The following is a 26280-nucleotide window of genomic DNA, read 5'->3' as shown; positions in this document are numbered from 1 at the left end:
TTTGGGGTTAGCTATAGTTAAAAACCCCATGTGGGTTAAGTGGATGGGGTGAGGATAGAGTTGGGACACACATCAGAGGGTCAGTGCTGAATGGCACTGTAGAGATTTTATGAACTGGATAGGAATAGTATGCAGAGACATGCGCAAAAGGCCATATTAGAACTGGTGCCCCCATGATGGGCTGAATGGCTTCTTTCTTCAGTGATTGTGTGACTATTAACTGTGCTGTTAAATGGTCAGCTCAACTGTACACGAAGTTCAGGCCACCTCCTTAGAGTAACCCAGGAGTGGTCATATACGTCAGATAACCCCAACCCTACCCCAGGTATGGCATTAAAAGCTGGTCACTTGTTATCGGGGTATATCCCGCAGCCTCTTTAAAGCTCTTCTCTCCGGCTATCATTTCCCCTTTAAGAGCTCACTTTGTCCCGTTCCTTCCCGGTTTGTCTATAACATACTCTATCAATAAGGAGAGCCTACAGGATACTTCCACACTGTTAACTTCAAGAGGGTGCCGTTTCCCTGAAAGCTGAGTTTAGCCTGAATTATAGCCCACAGCCAGGAGCTGACTCTGAGGGGGTTTAATCTCCCTTCCTTTTCTGATAAACTACCCTATCTAATCGACTCCTCTGTGGGACACTGCATTGGGTGTGATTCCTGTGAACCAATTAAAAAGTGTAGGGCTGTGGTTCGATGTCGGAGAGAGCAGCTTGGAGCTGATTTAAGCGAGAGGCACTTACTTCTCAGCGGTTAGTGTGTCTTGGCAAGTGAGGGCCCCAGAGGTGGGTACATCGGCCTAAACTATGCGCACCACCCCCCGACCAGACTCAAACGTACGGGCTGCAAAGTGGAAAGTTCTCTTTGTGAGAAAGTTGCGAGGGCGCGTTCATGTTGTGAGCCCCTCAGCTCCCCATCTCCTGACGTGTCCTGTTTTTTAAATCCTTCAGACTCTGGACTTAGTTCAAGGTCCGCTCTTGGTACCGACTGCTGCCAACAACAGCCCGCAGCCCTAAACACACACACACCAGGAGTGTCAGTGGACTTTCTGGAATCAATCATGAATTTTCTCCTCCCACTGTTTAAATTCCCCCGCTTCAGTTTCTGCCACGGAGCACGCACTGAGGCTTTTCCTCGCCCCTAGCTCCGATGTTCCATTTCTCTGCCTGCCCTCGTCTGCACCCTGGGCTGCTCACACCTGGGAGAAGCTCTCTGCTTAGCTCTCTCTTCCTTCTCCACAGGGACCTGTTCGCTCACAACAGCATTCAGGACAGCATGGCCACGGTAGAGCTGAACGGAGTGGCCCGTGGCCCTAACAAGGTGCTCACTCTCGACACCATGAACCAACAGATCAAGAAGGTGGAATATGCAGTGAGGGGCCCCATCGTCCTCAGGGCCATGGAGATTGAAAAGGAGCTGCAACAGGTGGGACCCCCTTCTGTCTCCCCTTCAACCCTTTCCCCAGCTTTCCATGTATGTGCACAGGACAGTATGGGTATACACAGCAGTGTACCTACAATGAAACAGTGAGTGCATGTATGTGTAGCTGTTTGCATGTACCTAGAGGAGTGAATGCACAAATACACAGGGCAGTGTGCTGTCAGATATGCAAAGTGGTGTGTCATAGAGTCATACAGCTTGAAGACAGGCCCTTTGGCCCAAACTGGTCCATCCATGCTAACCCTATTTCCCTGCACTTGGCCCATATCCATCTAAAACCCTTTATATCCATGTATTTGTCCAAATGTCTTGTAAATGTAGTTAATGTACCCACCTCAACCCCTTCCGCTGGCAGCTCATTCCAAATGCATACCACTCTGCATTAAAACAAAAAGTTGTCCCTCAGGTTCCCAATGTATTCTTTCCCTCTTACCTTAAATCCTTACCACACCTTCAAGTGAGGTCCCGGAGGACTGGAGACTTGCTAATGTTGTCCCCTTGTTTAAGAAGGGTAGCAAGGATAATCCAGGTAATTATCGACTGGTGAGCCTGACGTCAGTGGTAGGGAAGCTACTGGAGAAGATACTGACGATAGGATCTATTCCCATTTGGAAGAAAATGGGCTTATCAGTGATAGGCAACATGGTTTTGTGCAGGGAAGGTCATGTCTTACCAACTTAATAGAATTCTTTGAGGACGTGACAAAGTTGACTGATGAGGGAAAGGCTGTAGATGTCATATACATGGACTTCAGTAAGGTGTTTGATAAGGTTCCCCATGGCAGGCTGATGGAGAAAGTGAAGTCACATTGGGTCCAAGGTGTGCTAGCTGGATTAAAAAACTGGCTGGGCAACAGGAGACAGAGAGTAGCAGTAGAAGGGAGTTTCTCAAATTGGAGACCTGTGACTAGTGGTGTTCCACAGGGATCCGTGCTGGGACCACTGTTGTTTGCGATATACGTAAATGATCTGGAGGAAGGTGTAGGTGGTCTGATCAGCAAGTTTGCTGATGACACTAAGATTGGTGGAGTATCAGATTGTGAAGGGGACTGACAGAGATTACTATTATAGATAGACTGGAGAGTTGGGCAGATAAATGGCAGATGGAGTTCAATCCGGGCAAATGCGAGGTGATGCATTTTGGAAGATCAAATTCAAGGGCAAACTATACAGTAAATGGAAAAGTCCTAGGGAAAATTGATGAACAGAGAGATCTGGGTGTTCAGGTCCATTGTTCCCTGAAGGTGACAACGCAGGTCAATAGGGTGGTCAAGAAGGCATATGGCATCCTTTCCTTCATTGGACAGGGTATTGAGTACAAGAGTTGGCAGGTCATGTTGCAGTTGTATAGGACTTTGGTTCGGCCACATTTGGAGTATTGTGTACTGTTCTGGTTGCCACATTACCAAAAGGATGTGGATGGTTTGGAGAGGGTGCAGAGGAGGTTCACCAGGATGTTGCCTGGTATGGAGGGTGCTAGCTATGAAGAGAGGTTGAATAGATTAGGATTATTTTCATTAGAAAAACAGAGATTGAGGGGGGAAACCTGATTGAGGTCTACAAGATCATGAGGGGTGTAGACAGGGTGGATAGCAAAAAGCTTTTTCCCAGAGCGGGGGACTCAAATTACTCGGTCATGAGTTCAAAGTGAGAGGAGGAAAGTTTAAGGGAGATATGCGTGGGAAGTTCTTTACACAGAGGGTGGTGGGTGCCTGGAACACATTGCCAGCGGAGCTGGTAGACGCAGACACGTTAGCATCTTTTAAGATATATTTGGACAGGCACATGGATGGGCCGGGAGCAAATGGGCACAGACCATTAGAAAATAGATGACAGGTTAGACAGAGGATCTTGATCGGCGCAGGCTCGGAGGGCCGAAGGGCTTGTTCCTGTGCTGTAGGTTTCTTTGTTCTTTAAACTGATACCCTCTGCGCTCAATTTCCTAACCCTGGGGAAAACTCTGAGTGCATTCACCCTATCCCTGCCTCTCATGATCTTATACACTTCTATAAGATCCCTCCTCAGTCTCCGATGCACTAAAGGAAAAATGTCCCAACTTGTCTAACCTCTCCCTATAACTCAGTTCCTGAGTCCGGGCAACATCCTTGCAAATTTCTTCTGCAGTTTAATTTCTTCTTTCCAGTTTAATAATGTCATTCCTATAACAAAGTAACCAAACCTGAACACAATACTCCAAGTGCAGCCTCACCAACATCCTGTACAACTGCAATATAACTTCCCAACTTTTATACTCATTGTCCTGACTGATGAAGGCCAGCGTGCCAAAAGTCTTCCTCACTGTCCCGTCTACCTGTGGCTCCGCATTCAGAGAACCGTGCACCTCAACTCCAAGGTCCTCTGTCCCACTACACTCCCCAAGGCCCTAACATTCACCATGAAATTCCTACCTAGATTTGACTTTCCAAAATGCAACACTTCACATTTATCTATATTAGACTCCATTTGCCATTTCTCCGCCCACTTCCCCAGCTGGTCAAGATCCTGCTACAATTTCTGATAACCTTCCTCACTGTCCACGATACCACCTTTTCTCGTGTCATCTGCAAACTTACTAATCATCCCCTTTACATTCTCAACCAAATCAGTGATACAGATAACAAACAGGAATGGGCCCAGCACAACCACTAGTCACAGGCCTCCAGTCTGACAAGCATCCTACCACTATTACTCTCTGCTTCTTCCCATCGAGCTAACTATGTATCCGATTGCCAGCTCTCCCTGGATTCTATGCCATCTAACCTTCTGGAGCAGCCTACTATGTGGACCTTTATTAAAGACCTTACTGAAACCCATATAGACTGTGTCTACTGCCCTGTCCTCATCAACCTTCCTGGTCACTTCATCAAAGAATGCTAACAAATTTGTGAGGCATGGACTCCCACGCACATGGCTATGTTGACTACTCCTAGTCAAACCCAAATGTTAAGAAATTGCCATTTGTCAAGAAACTGCTAACCTACAACTGGTTCCCGGACAAGCAAATATTGATCATTAAAACTGTTCTGTGTTTTCAAAATCCCGATTTTTTTTTTTTTTTGTCAGGAAGAACCCATCTGGTTCACTAATGTCGTTCAGGGAAGGTCTGGCCTACATGAGACTCCAGACCCATGGCAAGGTGGCTGATTCTTAAATAAAAACCAAAAGATGATACTTTGGTATCACTGTGGATGCTGCAAATCAGGAATGAAAACAAAGTTGCTGGAAAAGCTCAGCAGGTCAGAGAAAACAGAGTTAACTCAGAGAACTGAGTTCTGAGGAAGGGTCACTGGACCCTAAAGGTTAACTCTGTGTTTTCCTTCACAAATGCTGCCAGACCTGCTGAGCCTTTCCAGCAACTTTGTTTCTGTGGCTGACTCTTAACTGCCCTCTGGGCAAATAGGGACTGGTAATAAATGCTGGGGTCATCAGTGTCATCCCACATCTGTAAATGAATTTAAAACATTCTTTCCTTAAACTACTGTTTCCTACCCCAAATTCCCCACTGTAGCCCCTCTCCAGCTGTACCTCAATTTCCTTCCTTCAGGAACTTGTTAAACCCTAGCCCTTTAACAAAGTATTTGGCCATCGGCCTTAGTACACTGTTATGTGGCTTAGTGTCAGATTTCACATTATAATTATTCCTGTAAAGTCCCTGTAAATGTTTTATTATGTAAAGGCACTGTGTAAATATGTCAGAAGTCACATGACTCCAGGTTATAGTTTGACAGGCTTATCAGCAATCGCAAGCTTTTGGAGTATTGCCCCTTGGTCCCCTGACTATAACCTACTGAGGTGTGACTTCTGACTTTGTCCACCCAGCCCAACACTGGCATTTCCACATCATGTATAAATATGTGGCTGTACATATGGATCTTATTCCAGAGATAAAAGAACTCCATTTCCCAACCACTCCCCAGGGGGAATGCCAGTGACTGATACCAGAAGTGTATTCCTTTAAAACCAACCATTTTAATGTTCCCAAGGACCTGTCAAGTGCAGGAAACCCCTTGTCATCGCATAGTGTCACAGGCTTCTTCCTCCTGAGTTCCCAGGCCCAAGGTCTGCATTCCAGAGGGAAGCTTTACCCACGGCAGTGAGGTGCATGTAAATATCATTTGGGTTAAATACTTCTTGGATTGTAATCAGTTTTCCTATGAGGTATCAACTTCTGCATTGAGTAAACAGTTCAATTTGTTATAAACAAGAAAGATAATCATAAAAGGTGAAATAAAAGTAGACAGCCCTGGGGAAACTCAGCAGGTCCGGCAGCTTCTGTGGAGAGAGAGACAGAGTTAAAGTTTCAAGTCCAGTGACTACACAGAACATAGAACATAGAACAGTACAGCACAGAACAGGCCCTTCAGCCCACGATGTTGTGCCGACCATTGATCCTCATGTATGCACCCTCAAATTTCTGTGACCATATGCATGTCCAGCAGTCTCTTAAATGTCCCCAATGACCTTGCTTCCACAACTGCTGCTGGCAATGCATTCCATGCTCTCTCAACTCTGTGTAAAGAACCCGCCTCTGACATCCCCTCTATACTTTCCTCCAACCAGCTTAAAACTATGACCCCTCGTGTTAGCCTTTTCTGCCCTGGGAAATAGCCTCTGGCTATCAACTCTATCTATGCCTCTCATTATCTTGTATACCTCAGTTAGGTCCCCTCTCCTCCTCCTCTTCTCCAATGAAAAGAGTCCGAGCTCGGTCAACCTCTCTTCATAAAATAAGCCCTCCAGTCCAGGCAGCATCCTGGTAAACCTCCTCTGAAACCTCTCCAAAGCATCCACATCTTTCCTATAATAGGGCGCCCAGAACTGGACGCAGTATTCCAAGTGCGGTCTAACCAAAGTTTTATACAGCTGTACCAAGATCTCACGACTCTTAAACTCAATCCCCCTGTTAATGAAAGCCAAAACACCATATGCTTTCTTAACAACCCTGTCCACTTGGGTGGCCATTTTAAGGGATCTATGTATCTGCACACCAAGATCCCTCTGTTCCTCCACACTGCCAAGAAACCTATCCTTAATCTTGTACTCAGCTTTCAAATTCGACCTTCCAAAATGCATCACCTCGCATTTATCCAGGTTGAACTCCATCTGCCACCTCTCAGCCCATCTCTGCATCCTGTCAATGTCCCGCTGCAGCCCACAACAGCCCTCTATACTGTCAACGACACCTCCAACCTTTGTGTCGTCTGCAAAATTGCTGACCCATCCTTCAATCCCCTCATCCAAGTCATTAATAAAAATTACAAACAGTAGAGGCCCAAGGACAGAGCCCTGTGGAACACCACTCACCACTGACTTCCAGGCAGAATATTTTCCTTCTACTACCACTCGCTGTCTTCTGTTGGCCAGCCAATTCTGTATCCAAGCAGCTAAGTTCCCCTGTATCCCATTCCTCCTGATCTTCTGAATGAGCCTACCATGGGGAACCTTATCAAATGCCTTGTTGAAGTCCATATACAACACATCCACAGCTCGACCCTCATCAACTTTTCTAGTCACATCCTCAAAGAACTCGATAAGGTTTGTGAGGCATGACCTGCCCCTCTCAAAGCCGTGTTGACTGCATTTGATCAAGCCATGCTCTTCCAGATGGTCATAAATCCTATCCCTCAGAATCCTTTCCAACACCTTGCAGGTGACAGACGTGAGACTTACTGGTCTGTAATTGCTGGGGATTTCCCTATTTCCTTTCTTGAAGAGAGGAATTACCTTTGCCTCTCTCCAGTCCTGAGGTACGCCTCCAGTGGAGAGCGAGGATGCAAAGATCTTCGCGAGTGGCGAAGCAATTGCATTTCTCGTTTCCCAAAGCAGTCGAGGACAAATCTGGTCCGGGCCTGGCGACTTGTCAATCTTAATGTTTGACAAAATTTTCAGCACATCAGCTTCCTCTATCTCTATCCATTCCAGCATGCACACCTGCTCTTCAAAGGTTTCATTCACTACAAAGTTCGTTTCTTTCGGAAAGACAGAAACAAAAAACTCATTTAGTGCTTCCCCTAGCTCCTCAGACTCCACACACAAGATCCTTATGCTATCCCTGATCGGCCCTACTCTTTCTTTGACCATTCTCTTATTCCTCACATAAGTGTAAAATGCCTTTGTGTTCTCCCTAATCCATTCTGCCAAGCCTTTCTCGTGCCCCCTCCTGGCTCTCCTCAGCCCATTTTTGGGCTCCTTCCTCGCCTGCCTGTAATCCTCTAGAGCTGAGCTTGACCCTAGCTTCCTCCACCTTATGTAAGCCACCTTCTTCCTTTTGATGAGAAGCACCACTGCTCTCGTCATCCAAGGTTCCTTTATCTTACCCCTTCTTGCCTGTCTCAGAGGGACATATTTATTCATCACTCGCAACAACTGTTCCTTAAACAGTCTCCACATGTCTATAGTGCCTTTACCGTGGAACAATTGCTCCCAGTCCATGTTTCCTAACTCATGTCTAATCGCATCATAGTTTCCTCTTCCCCAATTAAATATCCTCCCATCTTGCCTAATCCTCTCCTTCTCCATAGCTATGTAGAATGTGAGGCAGTTATGGTCACTATCACCAAAATGCTCTCCCACCACAAGATCTGATACCTGCCCCGGCTCATTTCCGAGCACCAAGTCTAGAATGGCCTCTCCCCTCGTCGGCCTGTCAACGTACTGAGTTAGGAAACCCTCCTGAACACACCTGACAAAAACAGCTCCATTCAAATCTTCTGCTCGAAGGAGGTTCCAATCAATATTGGGAAAGTTAAGGTCACCCATTACAACAACCCTACTACGTCCGCACTTTTCCAAAATCTGTCGACCTATGCTTTCTTCAATCTCCCTGCTGCTATTGGGGGGCCTGTAGTAAACCCCTAACGAGGTGACTACTCCCTTGCTGTTCCTAATTTCCACTCATACTGACTCAGTAGGCAAATCTTCCTCGACAATGGAAGCTTCTGTAGCTGTGATACCCTCTCTGATTAGTAGTGCTACACCCCCTCCTCTTTTTCCCCCCTCCCTATTCTTTTTAAATGCTGGAAACCCTGGAACATCCAGCAACCATTCCTGCCCCTGAGAAACCCATGTCTCTGTTATGGCCACAACATCATAGCACCAGGTACTGATCCATGCTCTAAGTTCATCAATTTTATTCCTGATACTCCTTGCATTAAAGCAAACACACTTTAACTGATAATAAAATGTGAGGCTGGATGAACGCAGCAGGCCCAGCAGCATGTCGCTAGCACAAAAGCTGACGTTTCAGGCCTGGACCCTTCATCAGAGAGGGGGATGAGGTGAGGATTCTGGAATAAATAGGGAGAGAGGGGGAGGCGGACCGAAGATGGAGAGAAAAGAAGATAGGTGGAGAGGAGAGTACAAGTGGGGAGGTAGGGAGGGGATAGGTCAGTCCAGGGAAGACGGACAGATCAAGGAGGTGGGATGAGGTTAGTAGGTAGGAGATGGAGGTGCGGCTTGGGGTGGGAGGAAGGGGTGGGTGAGAGAAAGAAAAGGTTAGGGAGGCAGAGACAGGTTGGACTGGTTTTGGGATGCAGTGGGTGGAGGGGAAGAGCTGGTCTGGTTGTGTAGTGCAGTGGGGGTGAGGGGAGATTTTGAAGCTTGTGAAGTCCACATTGATACCATTGGGCTGCAGGGTTCCCAAGCGGAATATGAGTTGCTGTTCCTGCAACCTTCGGGTGGCATCATTGTGGCACTGCAGGAGGCCCATGATGGACATGTCATCTAAAGAATGGGAGGGGGAGTGGAAATGGTTTGCGACTGGGAGTTGCAGTTGTTTATTGCGAACCGAGTGGAGGTGTTCTGCAAAGCAGCCCCCAAGCCTCCGCTTGGTTTCCCCAATGTAGAGGAAGCCACACCGGGTACAGTGGATCCAGTATACAAAAATTCCATCCCCTATTCCCAATTCCGCTGCCTCCGCCACAATCTGCTCCCACGTTGAGGCATTCCACTCCCGCACATCCCAGATGTCCAAGTTCTTCAAGGACCGCAACTATCCCCCCACAGTGGTCGAGAATGCCCTTGACCGCGTCTCCCACATTTCCCGCAACACATCCCTCAGACCCTGCCCCCGCCACCACCGCCCAAAGAGGATCCCCCTCGTTCTCACACACCACCCTACCAACTTCCGGATACAACGCATCATCTTCCGACACTTCCGCCATCTACAATCCGACCCCACCACCCAAGACATTTTTCCATCCCCACCCTTGTCTGCTTTCCGGAGAGACCACTCTCTCCGTGACTCCCTTGTTCACTCCACACTGCCCTCCAACCCCACCACACCCGGCACCTTCCCCTGCAACCGCAGGAAATGCTACACTTGCCCCCACACCACCTCCCTCACCCCTATCCCAGGCCCCAAGATGACTTTCCATATTAAGCAGAGGTTCACCTGCACATCTGCCCATGTGGTATACTGCATCCTCTGTACCCGGTGTGGCTTCCTCTACATTGGGGAAACCAAGCGGAGGCTTGGGGACCGCTTTGCAGAACACCTCCGCTCGGTTCGCAATAAACAACTGCACCTCCCAGTCGCAAACCATTTCCACTCCCCCTCCCATTCTTTGGAGGGAGAGGGGGACATGTCCATCATGGGCCTCCTGCAGTGCCACAATGATGCCACCCGAAGGTTGCAGGAACAGCAACTCTTATTCCGCCTGGGAACCCTGCAGCTTAATGGTATCAATGTGGACTTCACCAGTTTCAAAATCTCCCCTTCCCCCACCGCATCCCAAAACCAGCCCAGTCCATCCCCTCCCCCCACTGCACCACACAACCAGCCCAGGTCTTCCCCTCCACCCACTACATCCCAAAACCAGTCCAACCTGTCTCTGCCTCCCTAACCTGTTCTTCCTCTCGCCCATCCCTTCCTCCCACCCCAAGCCGCACCTCCATCTCCACCCTTCTAACCTCATCCCACCTCCTTGACCTGTCCGTCTTCCCTGGACTGACCTATCCCCTCCCTACCTCCCCACCTATACTCTCTCCACCTATCTTTTTTTCTCTCCATCTTCGGTCCGCCTCCCGCTCTCTCCCTATTTATTCCAGAACCCTCACCTCATCCCCCTCTCTGATGAAGGGTCTAGGCCTGAAACGTCAGCTTTTGTGCTCCTGAGATGCTGCTTGGCCTGCTGTGTTCATCCAGCCTCACATTTTATTATCTTGGATTCTCCAGCATCTGCAGTTCCCATTATCACTCACACTTTAACTGATCCCTTGGTTCCTTCCCAGGAAAATCCTTCCCACCAGCTGGTCTACCTCTTGCTACTGCCTCACCTGCATCAACTCTCACCTCCGGTACACAGCTCAGGTTCCCACCCCCCTGCCATACTAGTTTAAACCCTCTCGAACTACTCGAGCAAACCTTCCACCCAGGACATTGGTCCCCTTCCAGTTCAGATGCAACCCGTCCTTCTTGTACAGGTCCCACCTTCCCCAGAAGGCATCAATTGTCTACATATCTGAAGCCCTCCCTCCTACACCAGCTGCGCAGCCACATTGTAAGCTGCACCCGCACCCTGTTCCTCGCCTCGCTATCTCGTGGCACCGGTAGTAAACTAGAGAACACTACTCTGTTCGTCCTGCTTTGCAGCTTCCATCCTAACTCCCTGAAATCACTTTTTATATCCTCAATCCTATTTCTGGCTATATCATTAGTGCCAATATGTAACACGATTTCTGGCTATTTGCCCTCCCCTTTTAGAACCTTATACACCCGATCGGAGACATCCCGGACCCTGGCACCAGGGAGGCAACATAACTTCCGGGAATCCCGATCCTGACCACAAAATCTCCTGTCAGTTCCCCTAACTATTGAGTTCCCTACCATGAGTACTTTTCTATTCTGCCCCCTTCCCTCCTTTGCCACAGTGTCAGGCTCAGTGCCAGAGAACTGACTACTATGGCTTTCCTTTGGTCGGTCATCCCCCCCAGCAGTATCCAAAACGGTATACTTATTGCTGAGGGGAATGCCCACAGGGGATCTCTGCACTGTCTGTCTGTCCCCTTTCGTCCGCCTAACTCTTCTTCAGAATTGGTTTGAAGGGTCATTAGACTGGAAACACTAACTATGCTTTCTCTCCACAGATGCTGCCTGACCTGCTGAGTCTCCCTAGTATTCTCTGCTTTTTTTTCTGATCTCCAGCATCTATAGTTCATTGTTTTAATGAATATCAATAAAGGAGGTGCTGATGAAGTGGATAGACAGGCTTACACAGGAATGTATGTAAGAGGGAATGGCAAAGAGGGTTAGAAATAACTGAGAATGATTTCCTCACATATGACGGCATGGGGAGTGAATGTTGTGAGAAGCATGTCACAGTGTCATACAGTATGGAAACAGACCCTTCGGTCGAACATAATCCCAAACTAAACTAGTCCAACATGCCTCCCCTGGTCCATGTCACTTCGAACTTTTCCTGTTCATGTATCTTTCCAAATGTCTTTTAAACGTTATAATTGTACCCACATCTACCACTTTCCAGGAACTTCATTCCGCATGTGAAAAATCCTCTGTGTGAAAAATTTTTCACACTGTCTTTTTTTTTTAAAATCACTCTCCTCTCATCTTAAGAATGTTTCCCCGGTCTTGAAATTGAAAATGGATTGGCAGTTGGCAGAAGGGACCCTGTTGCCGGTGGTAAACCTACTTATGATTGTCCAGCAAGATCCACCCAGATGTATCATTGCAGCTTGTTCTTCATATCCTTAAAGCATGTGAATTTCCCATTCTGACTCGGTAAGGACCAGAAAGAGCCAACAGTTTCCCAGATAATAAAATGTGAGGCTGGATGAACACAGCAGGCCAAGCAGCATCTCAGGAGCACAAAAGCTGACGTTTCGGGCCTAGACCCTTCATCAGAGAGGGGGATGGGGAGAGGGAACTGGAATAAATAGGGAGAGAGGGGGAGGTGGACCGAAGAAGGAGAGTAAAGAAGATAGGTGGAGAGAGTATAGGTGGGGAGGTAGGGAAGGGATAGGTCAGTCCAGGGAAGACGGACAGGTCAAGGAGGTGGGATGAGGTTAGTAGGTAGCTGGGGGTGCGGCTTGGGGTGGGAGGAAGGGATGGGTGAGAGGAAGAACCGGTCAGGGAGGCAGAGACAGGTTGGACTGGTTTTGGGATGCAGTGGGTGGGGGGGAAGAGCTGGGCTGGTTGTGTGGTGCAGTGGGGGGAGGGGACGAACTAGGCTGATTTAGGGATGCAGTAGGGGAAGGGGAGATTTTGAAACTGGTGAAGTCCACATTGATACCATATGGCTGCAGGGTTCCCAGGCGGAATATGAGTTGCTGTTCCTGCAACCTTCGGGTGGCATCATTGTGGCAGTGCAGGAGGCCCATGATGGACATGTCATCTAGAGAATGGGAGGGGGAGTGGAAATGGTTTGCGACTGGGAGGTGCAGTTGTTTGTTGTGAACTGAGCGGAGGTGTTCTGCAAAGCGGTCCCCAAGCCTCCCCTTGGTTTCCCCAATGTAGAGGAAGCCACACCGGGTACAGTGGATGCAGTATACCACATTGGCAGATGTGCAGGTGAACCTCTGCTTAATGTGGAATGTCATCTTGGGGCCTGGGATAGGGGTGAGGGAGGAGCTGTGGGGACAAGTGTAGCATTTCCTGCGGTTGCAGGGGAAGGTGCCGGGTGTGGTGGGGTTGGAGGGCAGTGTGGAGCGAACAAGGGAGTCACGGAGAGAGTGGTCTCTCCGGAAAGCAGACAGGGGAGGGGATGGAAAAATGTCTTGGGTGGTGGGGTCGGATTGTAAATGGCGGAAGTGTCGGTGGATGATGCATTGTATCCGGAGGTTGGTAGGGTGGTGTGTGAGAACGAGGGGGATCCTCTTTGGGCGGTGGTGGCGGGGGCGGGGTGTGAGGGATGTGTTGCGGGAAATACGGGAGACGCGGTCAAGGGCGTTCTCGATCACTGTGGGGGGAAAGTTGCGGTCCTTAAAGAACTTGGACATCTGGGATGTGCGGGAGTGGAATGTCTTATCGTGGGAGCAGATGCGGCGGAGGCAGAGGAATTGGGAATAGGGGATGGAATTTTTGCAGGAGGGTGGGTGGGAGGAGGTGTATTCTAGGTAGCTGTGGGAGTCGGTGGGCTTGAAATGGACATCAGTTACAAGCTGGTTGCCTGAGATGGAGACTGAGAGGTCCAGGAAGGTGAGGGATGTGCTGGAGATGGCCCAGGTGAACTGAAGGTTGGGGTGGAAGGTGTTGGTGAAGTGGATGAACTGTTCGAGCTCCTCTGGGGAGCAAGAGGCGGCACCGATACAGTCATCAATGTAACGGAGGAAGAGGTGGGGTTTGGGGCCTGTGTAGGTGCGGAAGAGGGACTGTTCCACGTAACCTACAAAGACGCAGGCATAGCTGCGGCCCCAACATCTTCACCAACAGTTTCCCCTTGCCTTGTTCAGGTGTAGGTAGAGGAGGTGAGATGAGGTTGGACATTTGGTGGTTAGTTCTGTGTAGAGCACACTTGAAATTCGAAAACACTTAGAATTGCAGTGATTAATTCCAGAGCGTTTTTTGGATTAGAAAGAAGAGTTCACATGTCTTACATTCAGTGGAATTTGCAATTTAGCTGTACTGATAAAGGGAGTGATGTCTATTCGTAGAATCCCGACAGTGTAGAAACAGGCCCTTCAGCCCAACAAGTCCACACTGACCCTCAGAATATGCAACCCAGAAACATCTCCCTATAATACACCTAATCTACACATCCCGAGCACTACAGGAAATTTAACATGACCCAACCACCTAGCCTGCATATCTTTGGGCTGCGAGAGGAAACCCATGCAGACATGGAGAGAACATGCAAACTCCACACAGTCGCCTGAGGGTGGAATTGAACCTGGGTCCCTGGTGCTGTGAGCAGCAGCACTCACCACTGAGCCACCATGTTGCCCCTTTCCAAACTTTATCATGCTCAGGAAAATCAGTTGCCTATCAGGAAATTAAAACGTTCCAGCAGCTTAATTAATCACTGTCTCCAACAGCAGTGCACTGTGACAGTAGTGCAACCCATCACAGTGTGTGAGCTAAGGTGGCTGAGTCAAGCACAATAGTCAACCATGACCAATATCGTGCATTTGTTCCTTGGGCAATAACCAGCAGTGTGCCATCATCCTTACAGTGGTCCCTGGGCAATCAGAATCCCGAGAGTATGGATGTAGGCCTTTGGCCCATTGAGTCCATACTGTCCCTCCAAAGAGCATCACACCTAGACCTAGACCCCAACCCTATCTCACTGTAATCCTCTATTTCCCAGGGCTAATCCTCTAGACTACATGTCACTGGACACTATGGGCAGTTTAGCATGGCCAATTCACCTAGCCTGCGCATTTTTACACTGTGGGAGGAAACCAGAACACCCAGAAGATATCCACGCAGACTCAGGGAGAATGAGCAAACTCCGTTCAGACAGTTACCTAGGTTGGAATCAAACCTGGGTCCCTGGCGCTGTGAGAAATATAGAAGCAAAGAGCCATAGAAGATAGGGACAGGAGGAGGCCATTCAGCCCTTTCAGCCTGCTCCACCATTCTTTCATGATCATGATCCTCCAACTCAATAGCCTAATCCCGCTTTCTCCCCACAACATTTGATCCCATTCACCCCAAGTATTATATTTAGTCGCCTCTAGAATACGTTCAATGTTTTGGCATCAACGACTTCCTGTGGTAATGAATTCCGCAGGATCACCACTCTTTGGGTGAAGAAATGTCTTCTCATCTCCGTCCTAAAAGGTCTACCTCAAATCCTCGGACTGTAACCCTTGGTTCTGGACATGTCTATCATCAGGAGCATTCTCCCTGCATCTACCCTGTCTGGATCTGTTAGAAATTTTGTAAGTCTCTATGAGATCCCCTTCCATTAATCTGAACTCCAGCAAAAACAATCCCAACCCAGTCAATCTCTGCTCATATGTCAGTCCCACAATCACAGAATCAGCCTGGTAAACCTTCACTGCACTCCCTTGACAGCAAGAGCATCCTTCCTCAGAAAAGGAGACCAAAACTCAAAACTGCACACACTATTCTAGATGTGGTCTCACCATGGCCCTGTGTAGCTGCAACAACACATCCCTGCTCCTGTACTCAACCTCTCGCAATGAAGGCCAACATACCATTTGCCTTCTCTACCACCTGCTGCACCTGCATGCTTACCTTCAGCAACTGGTGCACAAGGACACCCAGGTCCCACTGCACACTCCCCTCTCCCAATTTACAGCCATTCAGGTAGGAATCTGCCTTCTTGTTTTAGCTTCCAAAGTGAATAACCTCATATTTATCCAAATACTATTGCACCTGCCATTGATTTGCCAACTCACCCAACCTGTTGAGATCATGCTGACACATCTTAGCATCCTCATCACAGTTCACCTTCCCACCCAATTTGGTGTCATCTGCAAACTTGGAGATGTTACATTTTGTTCCCTAATCCAAGTCATTAATATATATTGTGAATATCCAGGGTCCCTGCACCAATCCCTGTGGCACCCCATTAGTTACTGCCTGCCAATTTGAAAAGGACCCATTAATCCCTACCCTGTGTTTTCTTTCTGCCAATCAGGTTTCTGTCTATCTCAATACATGCCCCACAATCCCATGCACTTTAGTCTTGCACATTAGTCTCTTATGTGGGACATCATCAAGCCCTTTCTGAAAGTCTAAATTTACTACATCAACTGGCTTCCCCCGTGTCAATTCTTCCAGTTAAATTTTTATAGATTCCCACAGATTTATCTAGCATGGTTTCCCCTTCATAAATCCACGCTGACTCTGTCTGATCCTGCCACTGCTTTCTAAATACACTGCTACAAAATCCTTGACAATGAATTTGAGAATTTTCCTGGCTACTGATGATAGGTTCACCAATCTATAATTCCCTGTTTTCTCTCAACCTCCCTTTTCGAATATTGGAGTGATATTAGCCACCATCCAATCTGCAGGGACCGTTCCAGAGTCTATAGAATCCTGGAAGATGATCACCAATGCATCCAATATTTCTAGAGCTAATTCCTTAAGTCCTTAAGATGTAGGATCAGTCCCTAGACGTTTATCAGTCTTCAATGCCGACAAGTTTCCAAGCACCATTTCTTTACTAATATTGATCTCCCTCAGCTCTTCTCTCTCACTAAATCTCGCATCCTCGAACAATTCTGGTATCTGACTTGTGTAATCTTTTGTGAAGACAGAATCAAAGTACGTATTCAGTTCCTCAGCCATTTCATTGTCCCCTATTATACATACTCTGTCTTCACTAATCTCTTTCTTTTTACATAATGATAGAAACTCTTTGTGTCAGTCTTTATGTTCCCTGCAATCTTTCTTTCTTACACTATTTCCCTCTTCTTAATCAATCCTTTGATCCTGCTTTGCTGAATTCTAAACTGCTCCCAATCCTCAGATTTATTATTTTTCTAGGTCAATCTGTATGTTTTTTCCTTGGATCAGATACTATCTCTAATTTCCTTCATAGGCCATGGATTGGCCCTCTTACCCATTTTGCTTTAACAACAGACAGGAATAAACAGTTGTTGCAGTTCTCCCACGTGTTCCTTGAATGTTTGCCATTGCCTATCCACTGTCATCCCTTTAAGTAACTCCTTCCCAGTCTATCAAGACCAACTCATGCCTCATAGACTCATAATTTCCTGTATTGAGGTTCAGTGCCCTATTCTCCAAATCAATAACTTCACTCTCCATCTTGATAAAAACTTCTGTCATGGCCACTCTCTACCAAGGGGCCTCACACAGCTAAATTAGCAATGATGCATCCGTGCTAACCACTGAGCACTGTGCCTCCCACTATACGCCTATTAATTTTTAAAAATTCACTCGTGGGACGCTAGCACTGCTGACTGGGCCCAGCATTTGTTGCTTGTCCCTAGTTGTCCCTTGAGAAGATGTTGATGAGCTGCCTCCTTGAAACGTTGCAGTCCATGTGCCATAGGTAGACCTACAAAGCTCTAAGGGAGGGAATTCTAGGATTTTGACCCAGCAACACTGAAAAAACAGCGATATATTTCCAAGTCAGGATGGTGAGTGGATTGGAGGAGAATTTGGAGGGGATGGTGCTCCCATATTTCTGCTGCCCTTGTCCTTCTGGATGGAAGTGGTTCTGGGTTTGGAAGGTGCTGCCTGAGGATCTTTGAATTTCTGCTGTGCATCTTGTAGCTCGTACACACTACTGCTACTGAGCGTTGGTGGTGGAGGGAGTGGATGCTTGTGGATGTGGTGCCAGTCAAGCAGCTGCTTTCTCCTGGATGGTGTCAAGCTTCTTGAGTGTTTTTGGGGCTGCACCCATCCACGCAAGTGGGGAGTATTCTATCACACTCCTGCCTTGTGCCTTGTAGATGGTGGGACAGGCTTTGGGGATCAGGAGGTGAGTTACTCGCTGTTGGATTCCCAGCTTCTGGCCTGCTGTTGTAACCACTGTTTATGTGGTGAGTCCAGTTTAGTTTCTGCTCAATGTTAATACCCAGGATATTGATAGTGGGGGATTCAGTGATGGTAACACCATTGAATGACAAGGGGTGGTTGTTAGATTGTCTCTTATTAGAGATGGTCATTGCCTGGTATTTGTGTGGCACGAATGTTACTTGTCCCTTATCAGCCCCAAGCCTGGATATTATCCAGATCATATTACATTTGATCATGGACTGCTTCAGTATCTGAGGAGCCACGAATGGTGCTGAACATTGTGTAATCGTCCCCAATTCTGACCTTATGATGGAGGGAAGGTTATTGATGAAGCAGCTGAAGATGGTTGGACCCAGGCCACTACCCTGAGGAACTCCTGAAGAGATGTCCTGGAGCTGAGATGATTGATCTCCAATAACCACAGCCATCTTCCTCTGTGTCAGGTCTGACTCCAACCACCAGATGGTTTGCCCCTGATACCCATTGATTCCAGTTTTGCTCGGGCTCCTTGGTGCCACACTCAGTCGAATGCAGCCTTGATATCAAGGGCTGTCACTCACCTCACCCTCTGGAATTCAGCTCTTTTGTCCATGTTTGAACAGAGGCTGTAATGAGGTCAGGAGCTGAGTGGCCCTGGCGGAACCCAAACTGGGCGTCTCTGAGCAGGTTATTGCTGAGCAGGAGCTGCTTGATAGCCCTGTTACTGACACCTTGCATCACGTTACTGATGGTCGAGAGGAGACTGATGGGATGGTAATTGGCCGGGTTGGATTTGTCCTGCTTTTTATGTACAGGACATACCTGGGCAATTTTCCACATTGTCGGGTAGATGCCAGTGTTGTAACTGTGCTGGAACAGCTTGGCTCGGGGAGCGGCAAGTTCTGGGGCATGAGCCTTCAGTACTATTGCAGAATGTTGTCAGGACCCATAGCCTTTGCAGTATCCAGTGTCTCCAACTGTTTCTTGATATGATGTGGAGTGAATCGAATTGACTAAAGGCTAGTATCTAGTATCTGTGAAACCTATGCTGACTCTTCCAAATTAGTCCACCATTTCCCATGTGGTTATTAATTCTGTTTAATAATTGTTTCTAAAAGTTTCCACACCACTGAAGTTAAAGTGTCTGGGTCTGTAACTTGTAGGTTATCCATGAGGTATAATTCCTGTTTATTTATGTTCATAATTCTCAAACCTTTTTAATTGAGGGGTCATACAAGATTCTGAGGTGGCTTGATGGAATAGATGTTAAGGATTTGTTTCTATTATTGGGGGTAGTACAAACTAGGACATAATTACAGAATAAGGTGACACAAATTTAATACTGAGATGTGAGGGGTTTTTTTCTCGGAGGGTAGAGAATGTGTGGAATTCTAGCAAATAACTGACATGGGTGAGAAGTTGGCTGAGTGGTTAGGGCTGCAGAAAGCAGGAATAACAGGTAAGTATTCAAACTGGCAGGATGGGACCGTGGTGTCCCTCTCCTTGCATTCCATACGGAAACGAAAGCCCCACCTCATGGTGACCACTCTGACCCCATGAGTGACCAGCTGGCAGAGTGGATGCATTAGCTTACCTTGACAGCGTCTCATCACCCCTGGGGCAGGCTGTGACCCTTGCCATTCAGTGCTGAGCCTTGCAGCTCCTTGTTGATGTTTGTGGTTGCTGCGGAATCGGCAGCTGATCCTGCCTTGTCATTCTATCACTTTAGAGAGTTTGCTTCCTCAATCTCTGATTGTGCTGAGACTGCTTCCTGCTTGCGCTGACAAACACTTAAAGCAAGTGCAGTAAATCCCAGTATTTGTTATCAACATTGTTTTTCTAATCTCTAGCTCTCTGTCCTGGTGTCAGTGAAATGGAGTTTTCTTGTGGGTTCAGGGTCACAAGTGTCACTGTGCCTCTCATCCTGACTCTCAGCTTTGGCTCGTTGTTCAACTGAATCACAGAATTGTTACAGCACAGAAATAAATTGTTCCACCCATCATTTCTGAGCATTTTAACTTGGCGTTAATCTCCCACCTTTAGTCTGCACACCATTTCAATCCAATAACTATCCAATGCCCGCCTGAATACCTGATCTGAATCTGTGTCCGCCGCATCTCCAGGAAATGCATTCCTGACCCTCACTATTCGCTGTGTGGAAAATGGTTTTTCTCACATCACCCTTGCTTCTTTTGCACATCACTTTAAATTTTGTTCAGAGACATGCTAGGAAAGTGGGCAACAAGGTGGCAAATGAGATGAAGTGTGAGGTGATGTACTTTGGTAGGAAGAATAGAGATGTAAACTATTTTTTACATGGGGAAAGGCTTTGGAAATCTGAAGCACAAAGGCACTCCGGAGTCATTGTTCACTATCCCACTATCACCAGAAATATCTGGTTAAAATTACCATATAATGCAGATTAGTTTCTCTACATCCTTTCCAATAGCCCACAGACTACACCTGAGTAATGTCATTGCACCGTTTCGTTCCTTGGCTCAAGCCAAATCAATTCAGCCTTTGGACCCTCTGACCACCACGTTTCCTCCTTTTCTTTCTTTACTGAAAGCCCTTGTAATCGGGAATGTTTAGACTTCCAGTTCCCTTGGCCAAGTGAATTCATCAGCATAACATCATGTTTGCACATGGAAATCTGTGCCTGTAACTCCCGAAACTTAGTAAATGCATTCTGTATATTCACATAAATACAGTATAAACCAGATTCACACTTCATTTACCTTCCCCCTTTCCCAATTCCATTCATTAACTTCTTCTCTATTCTCGTCTTCCGGCATCACCCAGTACTTTGTACAACCTGTTAAATGTTTTGCCTGGTTCTTAAACTCTTGCTAAGCTCTTTATTGAACTCTCTCCAATATATGAGCCAAACTCCCATGAAGACCCCACAAGCACGGCAGTCCCAGCCCTGTTCAGGTGTAACCTGTCTGGCTTATAAACGTGCCATCATCTTCCCCAGAGCCTGTCTCAGTGTCCCAGGGTTCTGAAGCCCTCCCTAAAGACCTCCGAGTGATCACACTCTCCCTCCGGGGAATGTCCTGCAACCGTCCCTGACCCTGTTACTGGAGAGGAAAATACCATCATGCAGGCACGGCCACAGAAACATGTGTTAGTTTCCCTGAATGAACAAATCCCCAAACATTGCTGCAGTGTAATTGTAAACACTTCCAAATCCAAGAACCTTTTCAGGATCTTTCAGCACTCAGGACATTGGAAAGCATTTTCCACCTAATAAGATACTGTTTGAAGTGTATCAGAGATAATGGGAACTGCAGATGCTGGAGAATCCGAGATAACAAAGTGTAGAGCTGGATGAACACAGGCCAAGCAGCATCTCAGGAGCACAAAAGCTGACGTTTCGGGCCTAGACCCTTCATCAGAGAGGGTGATGGGGAGAGGGTTCTGAAATAAATAGGGAGAGGGGAGAGGCGGATCAAAGATGGATAGAGGAGAAGATAGGTGGGGAGGAGACAGACAAGTTAATGGAGCGGGGATGGAGACTGTAGAGGTGAGCATAGGTGGGGAGGTAGGGAAGGGATAGTTCAGTCTGGGGAGTACGGACAGGTCAAGGGGTGGGGATGAGGTTAGTAGATAGGAAATGCAGGTGTGGCTTGAGGTGGGAGGAGGGGATAGGTGAGAGGAAGAACAGGGAGGCGGGGACGAGCTGGGCTGGTTTTGGGATGCAGTGGGGGGAGGGGACGAACTGGGCTGGTTTTGGGATGCAGTGGGGGAAGGGGAGATTTTGAAGCTTGTGAAGTCCACATTGATACCATTGGGCTGCAGGGTTCCCAAGCGGAATATGAGTTGCTGTTCCTGCAACCTTCGGGTGGCATCATTGTGGCACTGCAGGAGACCCAGGATGGACATGTCATCTAAAGATTGGGAGGGGGAGTTGAAATGGTTCATGACTGGGAGATGTAGTTGTTTATTGCGAACCGAGCAGAGGTGTTCTGCAAAGAGACCCCCGAGCCTCCGTTTGGTTTCCCCTGTGTAGAGGAAGCCACAGCCGGTACAGCGGATGCAGTATGCTACATTGACGGATGTGCAGGTGAACATCTGCTTGATGTGGAACATCTTCTTGGGGCCCGAGATAGGGGTGGGGGAGGAGGTGTGGGGGCAAGTGTAGCATTTCCTGCGGTTGCAGGGGAAGGTGCCGGGTGTGGTGGGGTTGGAGGGGAGTGTGGGGCGGACAAGGGAGTCACAGAGAGAGTGGTCCCTCTGGAAAGCAGACAGGGGTGGGGATGGAAAAATGTCTTTGGTGGTGGGGTCGGATTGTAGATGGCGGAAGTATCAGAGGATGATGCGTTGTATCCGGAGGTTGGTGGGGTGGTATGTGAGGACGAGGGGGATCCTCTTTGGGCGGTTGTGGTGGGGGCGGGGTGTGAGGGATGTGTTGCAGGAAATGTGGGAGACACAGTTGAGGGCATTCTTGACCACTGTGGGGTGGAGGTTGCGGTCCTTGAAGAACGAGGACATCTGGGATGTATGGGAGTGGACTGCCTCATCCTGGGAGCAGATGCAGCAGAGTCGAAGTGTAGCCACTGTTGTCATGTAGGGAACAGGACAGCCAAATTGCGTACGGCAAGATCCCACAACTTTGAGGTGGGGGATAAGCAGCTAATCTTTTGTGGTGATGTTGGTCGGGGGAGAAATATTGTCCAGGACATAGAACCAGGTCATTACTTCAGTTACATACACACACACAGTAAGCTGTGGCTGTGTGTGTGTCTGTCTGTGTGTGTCTGTCTGTGTGTGTCTGTCTGTGTGTCTGTGTGTGTGTGTGTGTGTGTCTGTGTGTGTGTGTGTCTGTGTGTGTGTGTGTCTGTGTGTGTGTGTGTCTGTGTGTCTGTGTGTCTGTCTGTGTGTCTGTGTGTGTGTGTGTGTGTCTGTGTGTGTGTGTGTGTGTGTGTGTCTGTGTGTCTGTGTGTGTGTGTGTCTGTGTGTGTGTGTCTGTGTGTGAGTGTGTGTGTGTGTGTGTGTCTGTGTGTCTGTGTCTGTGTGTCTGTGTCTGTGTGTGTGTCTGTGTGTGTGTGTCTGTGTCTGTGTGTCTGTGTGTGTGTGAGAGTGTGTGTGAGAGTGTGTGTGAGAGTGTGTGTGAGAGTCTGTGTGTGTGTGAGAGTCTGTGTGTGAGAGTCTGTGTGTGTGTGAGAGTGTGTGTGAGAGTGTGTGTGTGTCTGTGTCTGTGTGTGTCTGTGTGTGTGTGTCTGTGTGTGTGTGTGTGTGTGTGAGAGAGTGTGTGTGTGTGTGAGAGTGTGTGTGTGTGTGAGAGTGTGTGTGTGTGAGAGTGTGTGTGTGTGTCTGTGTGTGTGTGAGAGTGTGTGTGTGTGTGTGTGTGTGTTTATTGCCCAGAGGACAGTTAAGAGTCAACCACATCGCTTTGGGTCTGGAGTCACATGTAGGCCAGAGCAATACACTCTGCTGTTTGGTAGGAATGATCATATCTACCTAATGTTGGTTATTGCCACGCTTCTGCACCCTCTCTTATCTGCAGTCACCCCTGCCCCCATCCTGTTCAGTGCCTCTCCCCTCTCTGTACCCCTCTTTCTGTCGGCCTCCCCAACCCTCCCTCGGCACAGGACCTGGAATGAATCTTGTTGCACTTAGCCCCAATCTCCCTGGGCCTTTCTGAAATAAAGTGCCACGTGCTCAGCCTCTTTCCCCACTGAGTGCCAGGTCACAAGTTAAATAATAATAATTTAAAGATGCATTTGTTGTTCCTCCTAGCTGGTTCTCTGGGTTGTCTCTGTCTTAGAATTATATATTACTACAGGAGGCCATTCAGCCCCATTATGTCATGTGTACAGTGAAAAAAGTGATATCCAATTCTGCTGCCTGGGAAGGTAGTGAAGGCCAGAAATCCTATAATCTTTTTAAAAAAAAATTGGATGTGCACTTCAAATATCATAATATTCAAAGATATGGGACAAGTGCAGGAAATTGGGATTAGCATGGCTTTAGTGGTAGTTATCAGTGCAGACTCAATGGGCTGCACGCCCTTATCTGCACTGAGTTTCCCTACAGGCTGGTCTCTACTTTATTGTTGGTATGACTAATTCTAAATGCCATTAGCTGTTGTGGCAATGCTTTGGTTGTAAACAGAGCTTGCTCAGAACCACGCTCAGTCACCAGCTGTTAATGCGTTAATGACTTGGCTGGACTCCTGTACAGAGACAGTAGGTGCCACAATACGATTAATGTACAACTCATTGTGATGTCAGTGTAACATTGAGTCAGGTGATGTCTGTTCTCCGAGCTCATTAACCTGCAGCACCCTGCACTCTCTCTGGTAGCTTTAAATTTCCAAAGGGGGTGTCAAAAACCCCTGGACATGATCCTCTATGTGGTAAATGCTGCACTCATGCATCCCTGTGCTGGGGCTTGGGAATGTTAAAAACATTGTTCATAAAGTGCCATGAAATGCCACTTATTGAGGGCATGTGTGAGCCTGTCTTTAACCACAGATTGGCTCTCAACCATGACTGACTGAAGCTGTGATGTGCTGGCTACTGAATTTTAATAACTGTGGTCTAACGATGTGGACATTTTTGAGCAGTTTCTGTTGGAGTGGACCAGCCATTAGTAATCTCAGTTACCTGACACTATGTCTGAAGCATTCTGGATTCATGTCTGTTTCAATACCATGAAATTATTGACACCAAAGGCAGGAGATCTTAGTGCAGGATTTCCAATCTGGCCTCATTATTAGCTCTGATGCAGCACTTTCTAATTTAATAACAGACAATTAAGACACAGTAAAACTCTCTGGACCAGAACAACATGGGGTTAGATACAGAGTAAAACTCCTCTACATTTTCCAATCAAACACACCCCAGTCCAATACAGCATGGTGTTAGGGTCATAGACTCATAGAGTAATACAGCATGGAAACAGGCCCTTCAGCCCAAACTAGTCCATGCTGACCATAGTGCCCACTCAGCTAGTTCCAATCACCCGCATTTGGGTTAGATACAGAGTAAAGCACCTTCTACACTGTCCCCCTGAAACATTTCAAGGACAGGGACAGCACAGGGTTAGATATAGAGCTACTCTTCTGGGGCCCCCTAACTGTTCCTTGTGTCTTGTTGTGGTTTGACATTTCTGCCCATCAGCTGGTGTTTCACTTCAATATTCCTGTCACTTGCACTGTTGTTGTTCGACAGCCTGACCTACTAAATGGTCAAAACTTTAATCTGACTAATGCTTGAATTGGAGTAGAATGATGAAATGCTTGCCAATTGTAGCCTTGCCCTTTGCCAAAGGGCTGTTAGGCATGGTTCCTTTTCCTAGTCACTCTCTTGTAGATGCCTCAACTAGTCCTCAGTAAACACAACTATCAAGTAGCTCAGAGTCAGAACAAATTTGCTTTGATGAAAATGGAAACATTTTATTGCAGCTTTTTGTCTTGTACTCATTAGGAGACCATATTTGCAAGTATATTCATTCCACAGGAAAACCCACTTTTAATCTGCATGAAAGGAGAATGCTGATTGGCAACATCACTTCCAATCAAACTAATTGCAATAGAGAATGCACCAATTAATGACAGTTAGCAGGTTTTAAAATTCATTCATGGGATATGGACATCTCTGGCTGTGTAGCAATTATTGCCCATCCCAGTTGCCCCTTGAGTAAGCGGTATTGAGCTGCCTCTTGAACTGCTGCAATCCATGTGCTGTAGATAGATCCACAGCGCCCCGAGGGACGAAATTCCAGGATTTTGACCCAGCATCAGTGAAGCAATGGTGATATATTTCAAGTCATGATGGTGAGTGGCTTGGAGGGGAACTTTCAAGTGGTGGTGTACCCATGTATCTGCTCCCCTTGCCCTCTTAGATGGAAGGTGCTGTCTGAGGATCTTTGGTGAATTTCTGCTGTACATCCTGTAGATAGTACACACTGCTGCTACTGCGTGTCGGTGGTGGAGGGAGTGAATGTTTGTGGATGTGGTACCAATCAAGCGGCTGCTTTGTCCTGGATGGTGCCAAGCTTAAGTGCTGTTGGAGCACGCAAGTGGGGAGTATCCCATCACACTCCTGACTTGTGCCTTGTAGATGGTAGACAGGCTTTGGGGAGTCAAGAGGTAACTTACTCAACGCAGTGTTCCCAGCCTCTGATCTACTCTTGTAGCCACTGTGTTTATCTGGTGAGTCTAGTTGAGTTTCTGGTCAATGGTAACCTCCAGGATGTTGTTAGTGGGGCAAGAGATTTTTTAGATTCCCTACAGTGTGGATACAGGCCCTTCGGCCCAACAAGCCCACACCGCCCCTTGGAGCATCCCACCCAGACTCCTCCACCTATAACCCACATACCCCTGAACACTATGGGCAATTTAACATGGCCGATCCACCTAGCCTGCACATCTTTGGACTGTGGGAGGAAACCGGAGCAGAGGAAACCCACGCAGACACGGGGAGAATGTGCAAACTCCAC

General features: G+C 47.6%; 1 protein-coding gene across 4 annotated transcripts in view; it reads left to right on the top strand.

The window, feature by feature from the left end:
• Positions 1–488: 488 nt before the first annotated feature.
• Positions 489–26280, top strand: part of LOC125466526 (alanine aminotransferase 2-like) — a 79275-nt gene continuing 53483 nt past the window's right edge. Inside the window, exons 1-2 of one of the 4 annotated variants that reach the window (XM_048561143.2) lie at positions 489–749; positions 1239–1422. In XM_048561143.2, the coding sequence (XP_048417100.2) occupies positions 1273–1422 (150 nt within the window). In that variant the 5' untranslated portion in view covers positions 489–749; positions 1239–1272. Of the gene's footprint in view, positions 783–814; positions 834–966; positions 1423–26280 lie in introns of those variants that run through there. The other 3 variants (XM_048561127.2, XM_048561134.2, XM_048561120.2) reach the window with 3 other exon arrangements.

This window comes from Stegostoma tigrinum, chromosome 2, assembly GCF_030684315.1.
Source record: "Stegostoma tigrinum isolate sSteTig4 chromosome 2, sSteTig4.hap1, whole genome shotgun sequence".
Lineage (NCBI taxonomy): Eukaryota > Metazoa > Chordata > Chondrichthyes > Orectolobiformes > Stegostomatidae > Stegostoma > Stegostoma tigrinum.
This window is presented reverse-complemented; position numbering and strand designations above follow the sequence as displayed.